A 17,498-nucleotide genomic window follows, 5' to 3' on the forward strand; every position below is an offset into this window, starting at 1 on the left:
ACATCAAAGAGAAGTTTGATACTCCCAGTGTTTCACGATTGTTTTCCAAGGACTGCTGAAACGAACAACGTGTTTGATGAAACACAGTCTTGGTAAGGGAATTTTTCAGTGATTGCCTCATGACAACAGGCCTGCCATGTCTGTGGAAGATAAAGCCTTCCTGGAAATAATGGATAGGGAGGTCTTCATGGATGACTCGAACAGTTGGGTAGTGCCACTACCCTTCAGAGAACCAAGGCACAAACTCCCCAACAATAGAGCACAAGCAGTCAAGTGTCTTATGACGTTATGCCACATGCATGAAAAATGGCCAGACATTAAAGAACACACTGTTGTGTTCATACAGAAGATCTTTGGGTCAGGTCTTGCTGAACCAGCCCTGCCACTCAATGGAGAACAAAAGTGCTGGTACCAAGCGCTGGAGGTTATCATCCGTGTAAGCCTGGCCAGATACAAGCAGTGTTCGACTCCAGTGCCAAGCATGATGGCGTCTCCCTCAATTACATGGCAGCGGACATTGAGCAAATGTTCAACTGCTTCAACATTTGTGAGAAACACTGCAAGTTCTTACATTTCCTCTGGTTTGAGGACAATGACCCGGCCAAAATGATCGCAGAGTACCGCATGACCTTCCATGTGTTTGGCAATAGCCCCTCTCCAGCTGTTGCACCATCACGCCTTGAAAAGAGCTGCTTTGCAAGGACAGGGACAGCATGGCATGAAGGCAAAGTAGTTCTAAGGAAGTTCCTAGCGAACTTTTATGTTGACAACAGACTTACCTCATTCTCCACCGACGATGACGCCATTCACATCCTGAAAAAGACAAAAGAAATGTTAATTGACTCAAACATTCGACTGCACAAGATAGCCTGCAAACATAACGCAGCGATGGAAGTGGTTCCGCTTGAGGCACACACTAGAGAGCTGAAAGACCAAGAGCTAGTTGTAGATACCTTACCCCTGCAGAAATTGGGGCTCAACTTGGACCTTCAAATTGACAGCTTTACCTTCCTTGTCTCAAGAGAGGTGAAGCCGTTCACTCACAGGGGTTTTTCTCAACAGTCAACAGCCTATTTGACCTGTTGGATTTTGTGGTTCCAATAACAGTACAAGGCAAGGCTCTTGTCAGAGAGCTTTCCACTGGGCACTGTGAATGGGATGCCCTATCTCCTTCTGAAAAAGAGACATACTGGAAGTCTTAGAAAGACTCACTCATAACACTTCAGCAACTTCAGATTCCAAGACCATACTTACCTGTTTCGTTGATCTCCACATAGCACATGGAAAACATGTATATGTTTTCCCTGTGGTAGATGAATGTTTTCCGACTCGTCTACCATGGCCTTCTCAGCGGTGGCCTACCTCATTGCAGTCGATGATAAGGGACATATTCATGTCGGATTCTGCACGGTGAAATCCAAATTAGCTCCACATCACTCCCATACTGTGCCCCATCTGTAGCTCCTTGCAGCCGTGCTGGCAGTCGAACTCACTGACATGTTAGTGGATGAGGTAGATATCAAAATCCACACAGTGAAGTGACTACACTGACAGTGGAGATGTGATGGGCTATATTTACAACACCAACCAGAAGTTCTATGTATACGTCCCTAACAGAGTCACATGCATCCGGAAGTTCACACATCCTAAACAGTGGAACTTCATCAGGATGGAACACAATCCTACAGACCATGGTACACAGCCTGTACCAGCTCTTTTGGGAGATACAGATTGGTTTTCAGGACCCTCCTTTCATGGGTGTTGGGTCCATGGGGTGGACCTTACCACCCACGGGGATGAGCATTGGGGTAGGGTGCAATGCAGGCCGGGCAGCAGGCAAAGGCGGGGACCGGGGCATGCCAACAATGGGCATGCCAACAATGCCGACATTGTGAGTCATGGATTGGCCATAACAAACACCATGTTCAAACATAAGGTAGTTCATAAGTGTACTTGGTACCAGAACACCTTAGGCTGAAGATCAATGATAGACTTTGTGGTTGTGTCTCAGATCTACGGTCATATGTTTTGGACATTCGGGTGAAGACAGGAACAGAGTTGTCAACTGATCACCACCTGGTGGTGAGTTGGATCAGATGGCGGAGAAGACTGCCAGACAGACCTGGCAAACCCAAACATGTAGTGAGGATGAACTGGGAATGTCTGGCAGAGGCCCCTGTCCATGAGGTCTTCAACTCCCACCTCTGGAAGAAGTTCTCGTGTATCCCGAGGGAAGCTGGGGACATGGCGACTCAGTGGGCGATGTTCATAGCCTCTATTCTATATGCGGCAGGTAGGGGCTGTGGTCATAAGGTCATTGGTGCTGTCGAGGTGGCAACCTAAGAACCCGCTGGTGGACACCGGTGGTGAGGGAAGCTGTCAGGCTGAAGAAGGAGGCCTTTTGGGCTTAGTTGACCCAGAGGTCTCCTGAAGCAGCAGACAGGTACCAGGAAGCCAGAAGGGCTGCAGCTTCAGTGGTCATGTAAGCAAAAACGTGGGTGTGGGAGGAGTTTGGCAGGCTATGGAGGAGGACTTTTGGTTGGCCTCAGGGAAGTTCTGGCAAACCATCTGGCAACTCAGGAAGGGGAAGCAGGGCTTGACTCAGGCTGTGCTCAGTCGAGGAGGGGAACTGCTGACCCGGACTGGGGATGTTGTCAGGCGGTGGAAAGAACACTTTGAGGAGCTCCTAAATGCAGCTAACATGTCCTCAGTGGAGAAGGTAGAGTCTGAAGACTCGGGGGAAGCCCCACCCATATCCCTGGCAGAGGTCTCTGAGGTAGTTAAGAAGCTCCTCAGTGGCAAGGCGCCGGGTGTGGATGAGATTCACCCTGAGATGCTGAAGGCTCTGGACATTGTTGGGCTTTCTTGGCTGACACGTCTCTTCAGTGTCGCATGGAGGTCGGGGACAGTACCTGTGGAGTGGCAGACTGGGGTGGTGGTTCCCATATTTAAAAAAGGTGACCAGAGGATGTGCTCCAATTATCGGGGCATCACACTGCTCAGCCTCCCTAGGAAAGTCAACGCTAGGGTGCTGGAAAGGAGGCTGTGACCGATTGTCGAACCTCAGATCCAGGAGGAACAATGCGGATTCCGTCCTGGCCGAGGAACAATGGACCAACTCTTTACCCTTGCAGAAGTGCTGAGGGAGGCATGGGGGTTTGACCAACCAGTCTACATGTGTTTTGTGGACTTGGAGAAGGCTTACGACCATATACCCCGGGACACTCTGTGGGGGGTACTGTGGGAGTACAGGGTACCAGGGCAGTTGCTACAAGCCATCCACTCCTTGTATAACCAAAGTGAGAGCTGTGTCCGTATTCTCGGCATAAAGTTATGCACGTTTTCAGTGGGTATTGGACACCGCCAATGTTGTCCCTTGTCTCGGATTCTGTTTGTGATATTCATGGACAGGACACCAGTCTGTCCGTCGAAATCACGAATTATATGGTAGGAATTCAGTCAATTAATAGGTAATTATTCAAAAGTCGTACTCGCATGACACATTCCCCGCAAAGAATTTTCCACATAATCAACATTACAATTTAAGTTACAGGTTTACAAAACATTTGTTCCCATAGGTGTGTGTGTGTGTGTGTGTGTGTGTGTGTGTGTGTGTGTGTGCGCGTGCGTGCGTGCGTGCGTGCGTGCGTGCGTGCGTGTGTGCGTGCGTGCGTGTGTGTGTGTTTGTGTGTGAGAGAGCCCTGTGATGGCCTGGCGGCCTGTCCAGGGTGCCTCCCTGCCTGCCACCCAATGATTGCTGGGATAGGATCCAGCATCCCCACAACTCCGACAGCAGGATAAGCGGTTTGGATAATGGATAGATGGGATGGATCTCAAGGTGCAGTCAATGTGAGGAGTGTGTCTGTTTTGGGAACCTCAGAATTGCATCTCTGCTCCCCACAGATGATGGGGTTTGTTGGCTTCATCAGAACGCAACCTCCAGCGCGCACTGGGTTGATTTGCAGCTGAGTGTGAAATGGCCGGGATGAGAGTCAGCACCTCCAAGTCTGAGGCCATGGTTCTCTACTGGAAAATGGTGGATTGCTCCCTCTAGGTTGGGGATGAGTTGTTGTCTTAAGTGAAGGAGTTCAAGTAACTCTGGGTCTTGTTCATGAGTGAGGGTAAGATGGAGTGGGAGATTGACAGGTGGATTGTTCAGCATCAGCAGTAATGTGGACATTGTACCAGACCATTGTGGTGAAGAGGGAGCTGAGCTGGAAGGCAAAGCTCTCAATTTACCAGTCAATCTTTGTTCCAACCCTCACCTATGGTCATGAGCTTTGGGTAGTGACCAAAAGGGTGAGATCACGGATACAAATGGCTGAAATGAGTTTCCTCCGTAGGGTGTCTGGGCTCAGCCTTAGAGATAGGGTGAGGAGCTCAGACATCTGGAGGGACCTCAGAGTAGAGCCACTGCTCCTTCACATTGAAAGGAGCCAGTTGAGGTGGTTCAGGCATCTGATTAGGATTCCTCCTGGGTGCCTGCCTTTGGAGGTTTTCTGGACATGTCCAACTGGGACGAGACCACGGAGTAGACCCAGAACTCGATGGAGGGACTATATGTCCAATCTGGCCTGGGAACGCCTTGGGATTCCCCAGGAGCAGCTGCAGGGCATTGCTGGGGAGAGGGATGTCTGGTGTGCCCTACTTAGCTTGCTGCCACTGCGACCCAACCCTGGGGAAGCAGCTGATGATGAGATGAGGTGAGACCCTCCTTTCTGAAAAAGGATGATGGAGCGACACCTCCTCAGCAATAGTCATTTGAGCTAATTGAACCAGACTTGGATGCAGATGTGTGTCCGCTAATTACAACTTTTGCTCCAAAATCTTTTGACACATTGCTTAGTTCACACAGATTTGAGCATTTTTCCAGCTGGAAGGTACTTACCCATGGATTAGCCAAACCCATTCAGAAAGTCAGATGCTGTTCTAGAGCTCTGGAGGAAGATATGCCAAAAGCAGATGAGCTTATGCAGGCAAGAACAGTAATCGTCTGGAGTGTTCAGCATGAGGCCTTCAAAGAAGAAATCAAGAGCCTGTCCAAAGGAGAGATTGTCTCAAAACAAAGCCCCCTCAGAAAGCTGGATCCCATCCTGGATACAGATGGTGTGGTGAGGATTGCTGGCCACATGTCATCAGCTGCAATTTCCTGGAAAGAGAAACAGCCAATAATCATCCCTAAAAACCACCACTTTGCTACAATGTTGGTGCAGTATTACCATGAATGAGTTGTACACCAGGGTAGGCACCAGGGGCCGACAGATCTGCTGGGCTGTAGCTTCTGGGAGGAAAGAGACTGGTATCGAGCATCATACACAAGTGTGTCACTGTCGGAGGTTAAGAGGAAACATGGAAAAGCAAAAAATGTCCAACTTACCTGCTGATCATCTCACCCAGGCCCATCCATTTACACACGTTGGATTAGACGTATTTGGGGCATGGACCATCTGTGCTCGCTGTACCAGGGGAGGCCTCTTAGAAAGCAAGTGCTGGGCCATCATGTTTACCTGTTTGGTCACAAGACCAGTACATATAGAGGTAGTTGAGTCTCTATCTACATCAAGCTTCATAAATACCCTTAGAAGATTCACTGCAGTCAGGGGTCCAGTAAAGGTCTTTCGTTCAGACTGTGGATGAACTTTGGTGGTGCCTGCAAAGAACTTGGAATAACACTAGAAAATGCAGAGCTTCAGTCTTACCTCAAAGAACAGGGCTGTACTTGGGATTTTAATCTGCCACACTGTTCCCACATGGGAGGAGTGTGGGAAAGAAAGATAAGTGTTGCTCACTGCATTTTAGATGCGATGTTGCTCAAGATGCACTCATCTAGTCTTTCACATGAAGTCATCATCATGCTGATTGCAGAAGTTGCTCCCATAATGAATACACGGGCAATAGTTCCTGTGTCATTGAATCTGGACGTGTCCACTGTACTCACTCCTGCCATGCTTTTAACACGGAAGATCGACTCTGTGTCCGCTCCTTCAGGAGACCTTGACCTTAAGGATCACTACCGCAGTCAGTCAAAGCAACTCCAGAGTTTTTCTGATTCTTTCGGAAGACGTTGGCATTAAGAGTACCTTGCAAAACTACAGCCAAGGAGGAAATGGCAAGCAGACCAATCTAATCTGCAATTTGGAGATGTTTTCCCCCTGAAAGTCACCAGGCCAAAAAGGCTGAATGGCCTACGGGCTTACAATGAATACCTTTTCTGGTCAAGACAACAGGATCCGGAAAGTGAAGGTAAGTGTGATTAAAGGGGACCCACCCAGAGTGTATTCAACATCTGCCTCAGAAGTTGTGCAATCATGTCTCGTGTCTACATTCTAGTAAGGGCAGAATAGTGTGTGTGTGTGTGTGTGTATTTCATGAGTCTTGGTGTAAGTTAAATATTTTTGCAAGTTTTAGGCCACGTCCTTTATGCACTTTGCTCTTAAACTCAATTATGAAGTTTTCATCATCATCAGGTCGAGTATCCTCGAATGAAAGTTTTGAAGTTATGAAGTTTAGGCATTCACTACAGTACACAGTGAGCCCACAAATCATATGCAACACCTGCTTTCCCCATTAATAGAATGACAATCTGAAAACAAGCAAAAGCGATGATCAGCAATTTATTTATATGTTTTAGATTTACTGAGCTGAATATGGAGATAACCATGGAGAGATGAAGATAAAATGAAAAAAAAATAGCATGGCTACATGAAGGTTTTTGATAAGAGCTTTGACTGTGCTGAATTGTATACCATTAAGTGTTTGTAAAATTTTCTGTAGTACTCTGTTTATAGTCATACAGCAGTCATCATTTGACTAGGAGGCATCATCATGTGGTATTTATTTCTCATTTAGGTTTGGGAGAAAGAAGATTCTTTTCATTTCACTTGGAGTCCAAAGCGTCTTTGTTCTCCTTCAGTCCTTCTCTTATTCATGGATGATGTTCTGCACCATCTTTCTCTTCATTGGAGCCTCCCAGATATCCATCTATATATGTGCATTTGTGCTGGGTAACATAATTTTATCTCCTAATCAGTCCTACTAATTGCTTCTGACCTGTATTTATAATTTCCTGTAATCAATAACTGACTTTAATACCAAAATTACATCTTCTGCAGTATGGTTATTTGTTCCCTTGGTCACATTAAACATCACAACATTCAACATCAATAACATTATCCCAAATAGGAACAGAGGTGCTGAGCAAGTCCATGCGTGTGCTCTTCACGACGCTCGGTGCGTTTTTGTTCCCCTGTTTGGGCTACATGCTACTGCCCTGGATCGCATATGGCATAAGGACGTGGAGGACCCTCCTGATGGTTCTTGCCTCATTGTCTGTGGTATACATCCCATTGTGGTGGTAGGTTCCTTATCCATAATAATAATGATAATAATAATAATAAATCAATCTTATATAGCACTTTTCTAACACTCAAAGTCACTTTACAATAAACAGGGTGAAACAAGACAACGGATAAACATAACACAAACATACAGGGGTGAATGGGAAGGGGGGGCTACGAGAAGGAGAAGCGGCAGCCGCACACGATGCCAGCAGTACTCTCTGACTTAAAGAGATGCAAAAGGGCAAGAAAAACAAAAAACAACAACACTGTGGATGTAGATTTTCTGTAGGGGTTTACACCCGAAGCTTATTCCTCTCCCGAGGTAACCACTAGGCAGTGGCACTATTTAACCCATAGCTGGGGGCTGGTTTGTGGGCATCGGAATATCTACACACCGGTGGGCCTGCGTACCACACATCTAGGGGCCAGACCTCCTCCGAGGCCCTTGTAGTTCAGCCAGGGTCCAAGGTGTACTCAGTTACCATGTGTCGCCACGAGGAGGCACTACATAGGGCTTGCTGTTAGAGAGGCTGTGTACTGGCAGGGAGAGACTTACATGCTCGGCTCTCCTGTTTGCATTTCTGCTAGCCAGCGGTGAAGGTTGAGAGTGAGACGTGACAGGCACAGAACACTACACCAACACACTAGATGCTTCACAACAACCCCACTTCTTACAGAAGAATGTCAGACACACAAGAATATGCAGTAACTTGTGACAGCTGGTTCCCCAGCTACTTTGTAGTGTGAACACAATAAGAGGATTAGAAAAGGAGAGGACAGTACCTTACCAATCTCTGAGCCAGGCATAGGTGCAGTCTTGAGTCACCCAACTAGAAACCTCAAGAAAAGAATGAGTTGGTGGCAAAATGCTCAAAGCTGTATACCAAATAAAATCTGGAAAAGACTAGGAGAAGAGAAGAAATGGCAGTCTTCTTTGAAAATCAGAATCAAATAAAGTTTCGGACACATCAGCCAGTGATGTCTGTAACGTGTGTTTGCTGTGACTGTTTAAATTAGTCCTAATTCACTCATCATTCAAGAGTGCAAGAGCGCTACCTTTTTCTCAAAATCCCACTGGTAGCTTTGTTGTATTGAAGCTCATTTGGCTCTGGAGTAAAGAAGTAAATCCCTGGACCAAAAAAGGAAAATTATAGGCATACCTCATCATACAGTTTATATACACGTTTACCTGAACCGTGCACGATGTCCCCTGTGTCACTATTCATTTAAATAGGTAGGACACCATTTTTAATCCACATCTGTATTAAATCTGATTTGTTTGTGCAGGTTCATCCCAGAGTCTCCTCGCTGGCTGTTCTCTCAGGGGAGATTGGAGGAGGCGGAGGCCATATTGAGAGAGGCTGCTAGGAAAAACAAAGTAGAAGCTCCACCTACTGTCTTTAAACAGACAGAGGTGAGGCTCACATGCATGTTACCATATGAAGCTATAATAAAATTGTGAGCTAAAAAATAAAAGATAAGATTTCGTATGACATGGAAGACATAAAATCTGGTAATCACCAATTGCAGCTTTGAAAATGCATCTTTACATGTGGCAAGTAGGATCATGTGCAGTATTTAAAGCTATGGTCCAGGAAGTCATCATTCTTGTTTGATTACCTTATGTATTTACTGACACATAAGGTGATCAACACATCTCCTGATCGCCACCTTGTCATGGTGGAGAAACTTGCATATACCAATGATCCCAAGAGCTATACCATCCAGAGCTTGGCTCCTGGTAAGTTCACCCAAGGTGTCAAGGGGGAGGTTCCAGACAAAGTACAATCCAACAAAGACCTCAACGGTGAAAGTGGCAGAAGATGTCTCCAGGTCACAATGCCAGTGAAGGCGGATGAAGGCTGCAACAGAGGGTGGTCCCCAGTCGTCTTGGTTCTCCATGCCATTAGACTCTGGACAACTCCTGCCAAGGATCATGTGGCGGCTGCAGGCACATCAGCCACTCTCATGTGAAAAGCCACGTAAAAAAGACAGTCATACTAGACCCGGAGTGACAAGCGATGATGATAACTGACACATACAGTGGTGATGTGTGGTACCGTGTTTAACCACCCCAGAGATCCATTCCAAATGAAATAGAATCACCAGTGCAGTCGAGTCAGAGCCTTCCCCACACCACCAAACAGAAACACATGGTCGTAGCTAATAATGGGTTTTAGCTATTATTGTTGTAGTATCTGTTGGTAAAGGTCTGACACAAGCACAGTCTGCCATACCTGCCACTGCAACTTTAAGTCTTCTTTTAACCCACAGCTAACCTACCTTATTCTTCCACTTTTGGCTACTGCTCTTAAGCGATATAGCTCTCCGGTTTAAATCCCGTGTTACCTCTGGCTTGGTCGGACATTCCTACAGACACAATTGGCCATGTCTGTGGGTGGGAAGCCGGTTGTGGGTATGTGTCCTGGTCGCTGCACTAGTGCCTCCTCTGGTTGGTCGGGACGCATGTTCGGGGGGGACTGGGGGGAATAGCGTGATCCTCCCACACACCCTGGTGAAATTCCTCACTGTCAGGTGAAAAGAAGTTGCTGGCGACTCCACATGTATCAGAGGAAGCATGTGATAGTCCGCAGCCCCCCCCCCCCCCCCCCCGGCTCAGGTAGAGCAGCAACCGGGACGGCTCGGAAGAGTGGGGTAGTTGGCCAAGTACAACTGGGAAGAAAAAAAAAGGGGGGGGCGATATAGCTCTTTGCCCAGGAAAGTCTTACCTGACATTCAACTTTAAAATGAGCAACTACAAAAGCATTCTAATAACTGTTGGTGGTGGAGGATGTAGAACTGCACCAGGTCCTCAGGCCTCTAGGGGCGCCCACTGTATATCTACTCAAATACGTATAGCACTAAATGAATACCTTATTACTATAAGGAGATGTGAGATCGGTCAAACTCACCAACAGTTACATTATTTGAACTGTCTCAGGCCTGAATGCAATATTATCGATCATTCAAACTTTATTTCTAAACTACATTTTGTGCATTAAAATCCAATGCAATGCTGTGGTGGAGCGGGGACTGTGCTGCCACAGCATCACAAATGTGCTTTACATTAAGTGAAAGTTCACAGATAAAATTTACATTAAAGCATTAAAATATAAAATACTATATTAGTGAAACGCTAAACAATTGTCATGAACAATGAGGGAATGTAAGCCTGTAATGTGTTAGTTGTCAGGCAATAGAGAATCATGCCCCTTCCGAATAAATGTTGTTCCGCCCTGCGGGGTTTGGTAGACATTTCTAGTGGGACACTTTTCAGGGACGGGCCAGCAGATTCTAAACAGCATGGTTACAGTTTAGAGTTGACTCCACTATGAGCCTCGGTTAAATCTTTGTCTTCTTACAAACAAACAAAAAATTACAAAGGAAATGAGAAGTTCTTGTTCTGTTGAAGAAAAGAAATAAAACTGAGGAGAAAAGAGACAAAAAGATAAGACCTCAATCCTCAACAACAAGCAATGCTTCAGCATCATTTCCTTTAGTGTTCCGTGCCTCTCAGGGGGACTTCCTTTAGACTATCTGTCTAGCAGTACAAAGCTGTAAACATGGTGCGAGGGCAGAGTAAATGTGCTGATTTGCAATTCCCAACACATTGTTCCAAGTAGTCATATTCAGTAGTCAGATTATTCTTAGTAGTCATTAACAGAAATCTGTTGTCTAAGAACTTTGAACTTTGCACAGTACAATATGATGTGTTTGCTCCTGTCTTCAATACAGCCTTGACAGAACTCTGCCACCCTGTTAAAGTGTAACCTACTATATGCCTTTAAAGTATACAGAACGCAATCTGTGATGCATGAGGACAACGTTACATATGAGACCGATAAACAGTTCTCCTTTCATTTTCCTCACTGAGTTCTTTCTTGGTGTTGGACAGGTTGAAACTGGTACATAACCAAAGTTTCTTGAGAATAGGACCGATGATGTGGTGAGATTTTGGATAGATTAATCTATTTTTCCTCTCTTCTGCAGTGCAGCACTGATACACTTAAAATGCCATTTCATGTGGTCTTTAACAAAGGGTTGCGATGTAATTAACTTTTGTTACTAGTGCAGTAAATCTATGGCTACTCTTTTGTTCTTGATGCTGAACACTTCGAGGTGTGACTCAGGTGCAAACACAAACAAGTCTGAGACATAAAGTAGTTCAATAAACTGAAAAGACCTTTTCTTGGCAATATCAATGAGAATACAGAAATGAGGCAGAACAGAAAAAAACAGCATGGCAACTGTTGAATGGATCAAAACTCAAGAGTAGGCAAGGTAAATAGCTGTGAGCAGGGCTAGACATGACAAGAGACATGACCAAAAAAAAAAAAGTGGCCTAAACATGCCTCGACATGACAGGGGAAACTTGACCCAGACATGACAGAAGAAACTTGGCCTAGACATGACAGGCAAAATTTGACAAACAGGCAAGGAGGCAGTGAAAGAGCAGGCTTAAATATGGTGCAGTGATGAATCCTGATGGGAAACAGGTGAGTAATAATGAGAGGTTTAGCATTAGGGTAAGCCACACAGGGATGAGCAACATGATCCAGAAAGGGGCGGTGTGGGTGCAGGTCTTTGTTCCAACCAAGCAGTTACACACCTGAGTCTACAAATCAAGGTCTTTAGCAAAGACTATTGGTTGACTAATAGAATCAGGTGTGTAACTGCTTGGTTGGAACAAGACTATTTGATGACTAATAAAATCATGTTGCCCACCCCTGAGAGGCACGGAAGCCTCTCAGGGGTTCTGTGCCTCTCAGGGGTTCTGTGCCTCTCAGGGGCACGGTTCCGTGGGCACGGTCTCAGGGACACGGTCTCAGGGGCACGGTTCTGCGCCTCTCAGGGGCACTTTAATGTGACATAAATCCTCAGGTATGAAGCTTTAATCAGGCAAAAATTCAAAGTGAAACATCACATTATTTTGTTCTATTGCATGTCATAATATGAGATTCAGTACTTAATACCAATTTCAATCTCAGATGTCTTTAAAGCTCCAAGGCAAAAAAATCAAACTGACTGGGAAACCTTTCATTGCAGATAGTACATTAGTCTAATTGACATTACTATTTTATAATTTGATATTAGCATATTGTAAATTACTCTATTTAACTCTTTGCAATGTTAATTGCTTGTTGTATGCTGCTCTAATTAACATTACTCTTTGTATTTGTTTTAGTCTGTGGCTTCGCCACCAACAAAGAAGTACACCATACTTGACATTCTGAAGTCCAGCAACATAAGATGCATCACATTCATGAGTCTGCTTCTATGGTGAGTCACTTGTGTGCCCATTTCCAAAGCAAAACTTCAGAAGAACAAATAACTTACTCAGTCAAGTGAATAATAAAAAGAAAAAAACAACAACAATAAAACAGTTGCCAGGGTTACAGGGCAAAAAAACAAGTAACGTATCTCATAGTATTACATATCTCAGAATCAGAATACTTTATTCATCCCCAAGGGGAAATTGGGTATCTAAAGTAACTCATTATTGCTAGCTATCAACCTTTGAATTTTCTTCCTTTTTTGTTTCAGGATAGCAATAAACATTGGGTATTATGGATTATCCCTCAATACCGCCAACCTAAGTGGTGATCCCTTCATGAATTCCTTCTTATCAGCCTTAACCGAGGTCCCTGCCTATATCATGTGCACATATCTACTCAACAAATGCCCAAGAAGAGCACTTCTGTCATCATTCCTTGTAATTGGAGGAGGATTTCTCCTGCTTGTCCAGCTTATTCCTGAGAGTAAAACCCCTCTTGTCTTTTTTAAAAACTTCTAAGATGCAATGCTAGGTTTTTACAAATGCTCATGTTCACTGCACATTGTGCATGCTGATAATATTTGCCCTTCACTAAGTCATTCTTATGATGTATTCTTTTATTTATTTATTTCCCCCCTTTTTTTCTGCCCAATTGTACCTGGCCAGTCACTCTGCTCTTAGAGCCGTCCCGGTCGCTGCTCCATCCCCTCTGCCGATACGGGGAAGGTTGAAGATTACCACATGCTTCCTCCAATACATGTGGAGTCACCAGCCGCTTCTTTTCACCTGACAGTGAGGAGTTTTGCCAGGGGAACATACCGCATGGGAGGCTCACGCTATTCCCCCCAGTTCCCCCTCCCCCCCGAACAGGCGCCCCGACCAACCAGAGGAGGCACTAGTGCAGCAACCAGGACACATACCCACATCCGACTTCCCACCCGCAGACACGGCCAATTGTGTCTGTCAGGACACTCGACCAAGCCGGCAGTAACACGGGGATACGAACCGGCGATCCCCATGTTGTTATGCAGCTATTATGCCCTATTATGATGTATTCTGCATCCAACACAACACATCGCTTAGACCAGATATGGCAGCTATGTGTCATGTAGTGCCAAGAGTATGGAGTATGCTTGTTTTTCATCCAACCAGTAACTATACCAGGTGATTTCACTGGTTAACACAACTTCACTGCACGTGGCACACGGTTGCCTATTTATTGAACATCGGAACATTTGATGTTTGAGTTATAAAATCACCTTATAATCCCCTCACAAAGATAAAGTTAAGACAGCTTTATTGCAGCTGTAAACTAAACATCAAACCTTTTTGGCCACAAGATCCAATGGCATTACATGGTGACTGACAGAATAGGCCTACAAAAACCCAGGTAGGTCTAATGGATGAAACAAAACAATATGTGTGAAACAGAGAACTTCGGTTAAAAACTGACATATATACCAAGTCCAGTTGCACTCGATTCAATTCCTTTGGATGACAAACAGAAATGTTTTCTTATGTAGCTCATTTCTCAGTTGACAATGATTAGACCCCCCAAAATATAAGTAACTACTTTAGCAACGCTGAGGCTGATAGACTGATACTGTACATCACACCTCAGCTGACCTGCCTTTCTCTCTGTCATCAGCTCTGCATGAGCTCACCCTGGCTTTGGTCATGATCGGGAAGTTTGGCTTCACCATGGCCTTCAGCACGGTCTACATCTACACGGCAGAGATCTACCCCACCGTGCTCAGGAACATGGGTATTGGAATATGCTCCTCAGCCGCTCGGATCGGCAGTATCACGGCTCCCTACATCATCTTTTTAGGTAAGCAGAGAAATTCTGAGCGAAAAACCCATGAGGCCTCTATCTAATGCACACATCTGTCGAACTTTAACCAGAAAGAGTGCATGGCACACTCCGCTCAGAAAAATATTCAAAAATTAAAATGTCGGTGTAGTCAATAAGCATGCTTATTACCAACACCAATATTTTCAGCATGTATCGATACATGCATTTTGTACCCTGGCTTGTGATAAAAAAAACCTCTGGCTTTTGTTTCACTCAGAGGATTTTTCCAGAGGACATATATATGTTTAATTGTTGATTTGTTTTCTAGAAAGGGGTTTATTTATATATTTACAAATACTGTAAATGTTTTAATGTGATATATCTAAATCTTCTTTGTGTAAGGCTTTGCATACTTTTGGCCATGTTAATACTTTCAAAAATCTCCAAGTAACTGGTGGGCGCTTTTTCCATTTGTCATTGCAGGCACCTACAATAAGTTTCTGCCCTATGTTATTATGGGGAGTCTCACTGTCGTCACATCTCTGGTGAACTTCTTTCTTCCCGAGACTTTCAACAAAGACCTGCCAGAAACAGTGGAGCAAATGCAGGAATATCAACGGTAAGTGCATTTACAAAAAAAGAAAAAAAGAGCCATTTCATCTCACGGAGATAAGATTATATGACAGTGCTTTACATTTCATTGAGAAATTTACCAGGCCAAATTTTGTTTTTCAGTGGTTTGGATATTTGTATTGGAAATAGTTCAAGGGTAAAACTGAGCCACACTGAAGCTCCCAGATATATTGTACAGCATGTGTTGCTGAATTGCCAGTTACGTCAACCTAATTGTTGTTTAACAGGTTGTGCAGGGGACCGAAAAAGAACAAATATGACTTGGAAAAGGGAGAAAAAGAAAACCCATCTGTACAACATGATGTCAAATTAAAAACACAAACTCTTGTTGTGTTGTCTCCTGACCAATATTCATTGGTCAGGAATGCAGGAATGCTAGCTAATTGAAAGTGCTGATTGTAAGGGAACGTTTCCATGACCTGCCAATGAGGGGCTGTAAATTGAAGCTTATTTAGTGCTTGCCTGAACGGCACGTGCAAGTGTCCCATGTGTGATGTGTTTTGTGTGTGAGAATATGCTGATATGTTATCAGTTCATTTGATGTCAGCTATAAAATCCTAGAGGAACTGCTAAAGGAGTAAAAAAATATCAGCCGAGAGGAAGAAACCGGTAGAGAAAGTCCGGAACAAAGTTATGGAGCATTAGATAAAGTAGGAAAGCCAATTTCCTCTTAAGTAGCATTGGGTTTATAAAAATGTGTAATAAAAAAGTTTTACATAATGGTAATCAAACAGTTGTTTTCATTTAGTTTTTTTGCCCTGCTCTTTTTGTTACCATATTTGTCTTGATTGTAATTCTTTTTTTCTTTTTTTTCATTTCTATTTATTTCTGTCATGAAATTATATCATGTAATGATTTTGTATTAATTCTATCAAAATGGATTGGCTACCTTATGTATTTGTCCACATTTCTTTTATTATTGTAAATGTTTCGCTTTATTGAAGTTTGTTTTATTGTATTTTACTTCATGTTATCTTTTTGTTGGATGTACAGCAAATGTGTTCAGGGAAATAGTGTAATTCTCATGGATATGAGATTGTGAAGAATTTCCTTTCTAGATTAAGGGCATATGACAACATGACATGAATTTTACCGCTGTAAAAATCCATCTGTCTATTTTAGTTATTGTGCATTTTTATTGCTTTCACATGACGAAGTCATGTAAATGATTTTATTCACCATGCATTGTCGTTGCTGACATTCTATCTGTTTAACAGATCGGGTGTTAGATTGATATCTCCTTGATGACTGAAAAACCATGAACAGAGCAGCTACTGTAAACTAGTGAGGACTGATGTTCCCATGTCTAATGTTAGCGTCACGTCACATGGAGGTTGCAGCATACATTCTCCAAGTCCTAAAACTAGGTTATTTGGTTATTCTGTCACATGCCATCTGTGGCACAAACAAGACATGCATCAGGTACGAAAAACGCTATTGCTAGCACAGCTAAAACACCTTCCGCCGATACATGTGGAGTCGCCAGCCGCTTCTTTTCACCTGACAGTGAGGAGTTTCGCCAGGGGGAGTAGCGCGGGGGAGGATCACGCTATTCCCCCCAGTTCCCCCTCTTCCTCGAACAGGTGTCCCGACCAACCAGAGGAGGCGCTAGTGCTGCGGCCAGGACACATACTCACATCCGGCTTCCCACCCGCAGACACGGCCAACTGTGTCTGTAGAGACGCCCGACCAAGCCCGAGGTAACACGGGGATTCGAACTGCCGATTCCCGTGTTGGTAGGCTACGCCCCCCGGACGCCCCCTACAATACATTTTAGCCAAAGACAATAGTCTGTAGGAGCGCTGATGCCAGAGAATATTTGCAGTCCAGTAAATGTACATCGACTCAAATCCAGACGTCCACAGTTGGGGGGGGGGGGGCATGTTGAAAGGCAACAGCAGACCGTTGATGTGCATTAGGAGATACATGTCTAACTGTGACGCCACACTTTTTTTTTTTTTTACTTTTGTGGCACCACGGATGCTCAGAGTGCTGTTCTGCTCTCCGGCTTTGACGGGACTTGACTCGCATCTACGTTGAGACAAGGGTGTTTAAGCAGTTTTCACAGCATGTGCTGAAGACAGAGTGAGACACGATTCATTTGATTGTCTGTGAATGTTCTCATTTGATTCATTTGATTGTTTTTCCAGAAGGAAACAGGCAGGGCTGTCTCTAAAGTTCTGAGGGTCCTGGCAAAATGTCTTCCTCGTCATCTTTAGCAGCCGCAAGTTAATGTTGCACTTCCCAGGTCTATGACATGGTAATAGGTGCAATCCCTATACAACTCAAGATGATGGCCTCCGTGTCTTATTTACTCCTCTGTCAGCCCCACACTTCGCCCCTTAATGACTGACAACTTAAAATTTGTCGACAGAGCCTGCAATAATCTCTTTATCAGAAACTCTTTGTTGAAGATATGTTATCCTAACCCTTTAAGAAGGAATTATATTTTAGA

General features: G+C 44.4%; 1 protein-coding gene across 1 annotated transcript in view; it reads left to right on the forward strand.

Annotated features, from left to right (window-relative positions):
* LOC130116380 (organic cation/carnitine transporter 2-like) overlaps window positions 1-17,227 on the forward strand; it is a 43,172-nt gene extending 25,945 nt beyond the window's left edge. Inside the window, exons 5-12 of the mRNA XM_056284296.1 lie at window positions 6,850-7,004; window positions 7,183-7,354; window positions 8,628-8,754; window positions 12,526-12,620; window positions 12,885-13,099; window positions 14,264-14,446; window positions 14,894-15,029; window positions 17,194-17,227. Coding sequence (XP_056140271.1) covers window positions 6,850-7,004; window positions 7,183-7,354; window positions 8,628-8,754; window positions 12,526-12,620; window positions 12,885-13,099; window positions 14,264-14,446; window positions 14,894-15,029; window positions 17,194-17,227 — 1,117 coding nt within the window. The remainder of the gene's footprint in view (window positions 1-6,849; window positions 7,005-7,182; window positions 7,355-8,627; window positions 8,755-12,525; window positions 12,621-12,884; window positions 13,100-14,263; window positions 14,447-14,893; window positions 15,030-17,193) is intronic.
* The last annotated feature ends 271 nt before the right edge of the window (window positions 17,228-17,498 follow it).

This window comes from Lampris incognitus, chromosome 8 (genome assembly GCF_029633865.1).
Source record: "Lampris incognitus isolate fLamInc1 chromosome 8, fLamInc1.hap2, whole genome shotgun sequence".
Taxonomy (NCBI): Eukaryota; Metazoa; Chordata; class Actinopteri; order Lampriformes; family Lampridae; genus Lampris; species Lampris incognitus.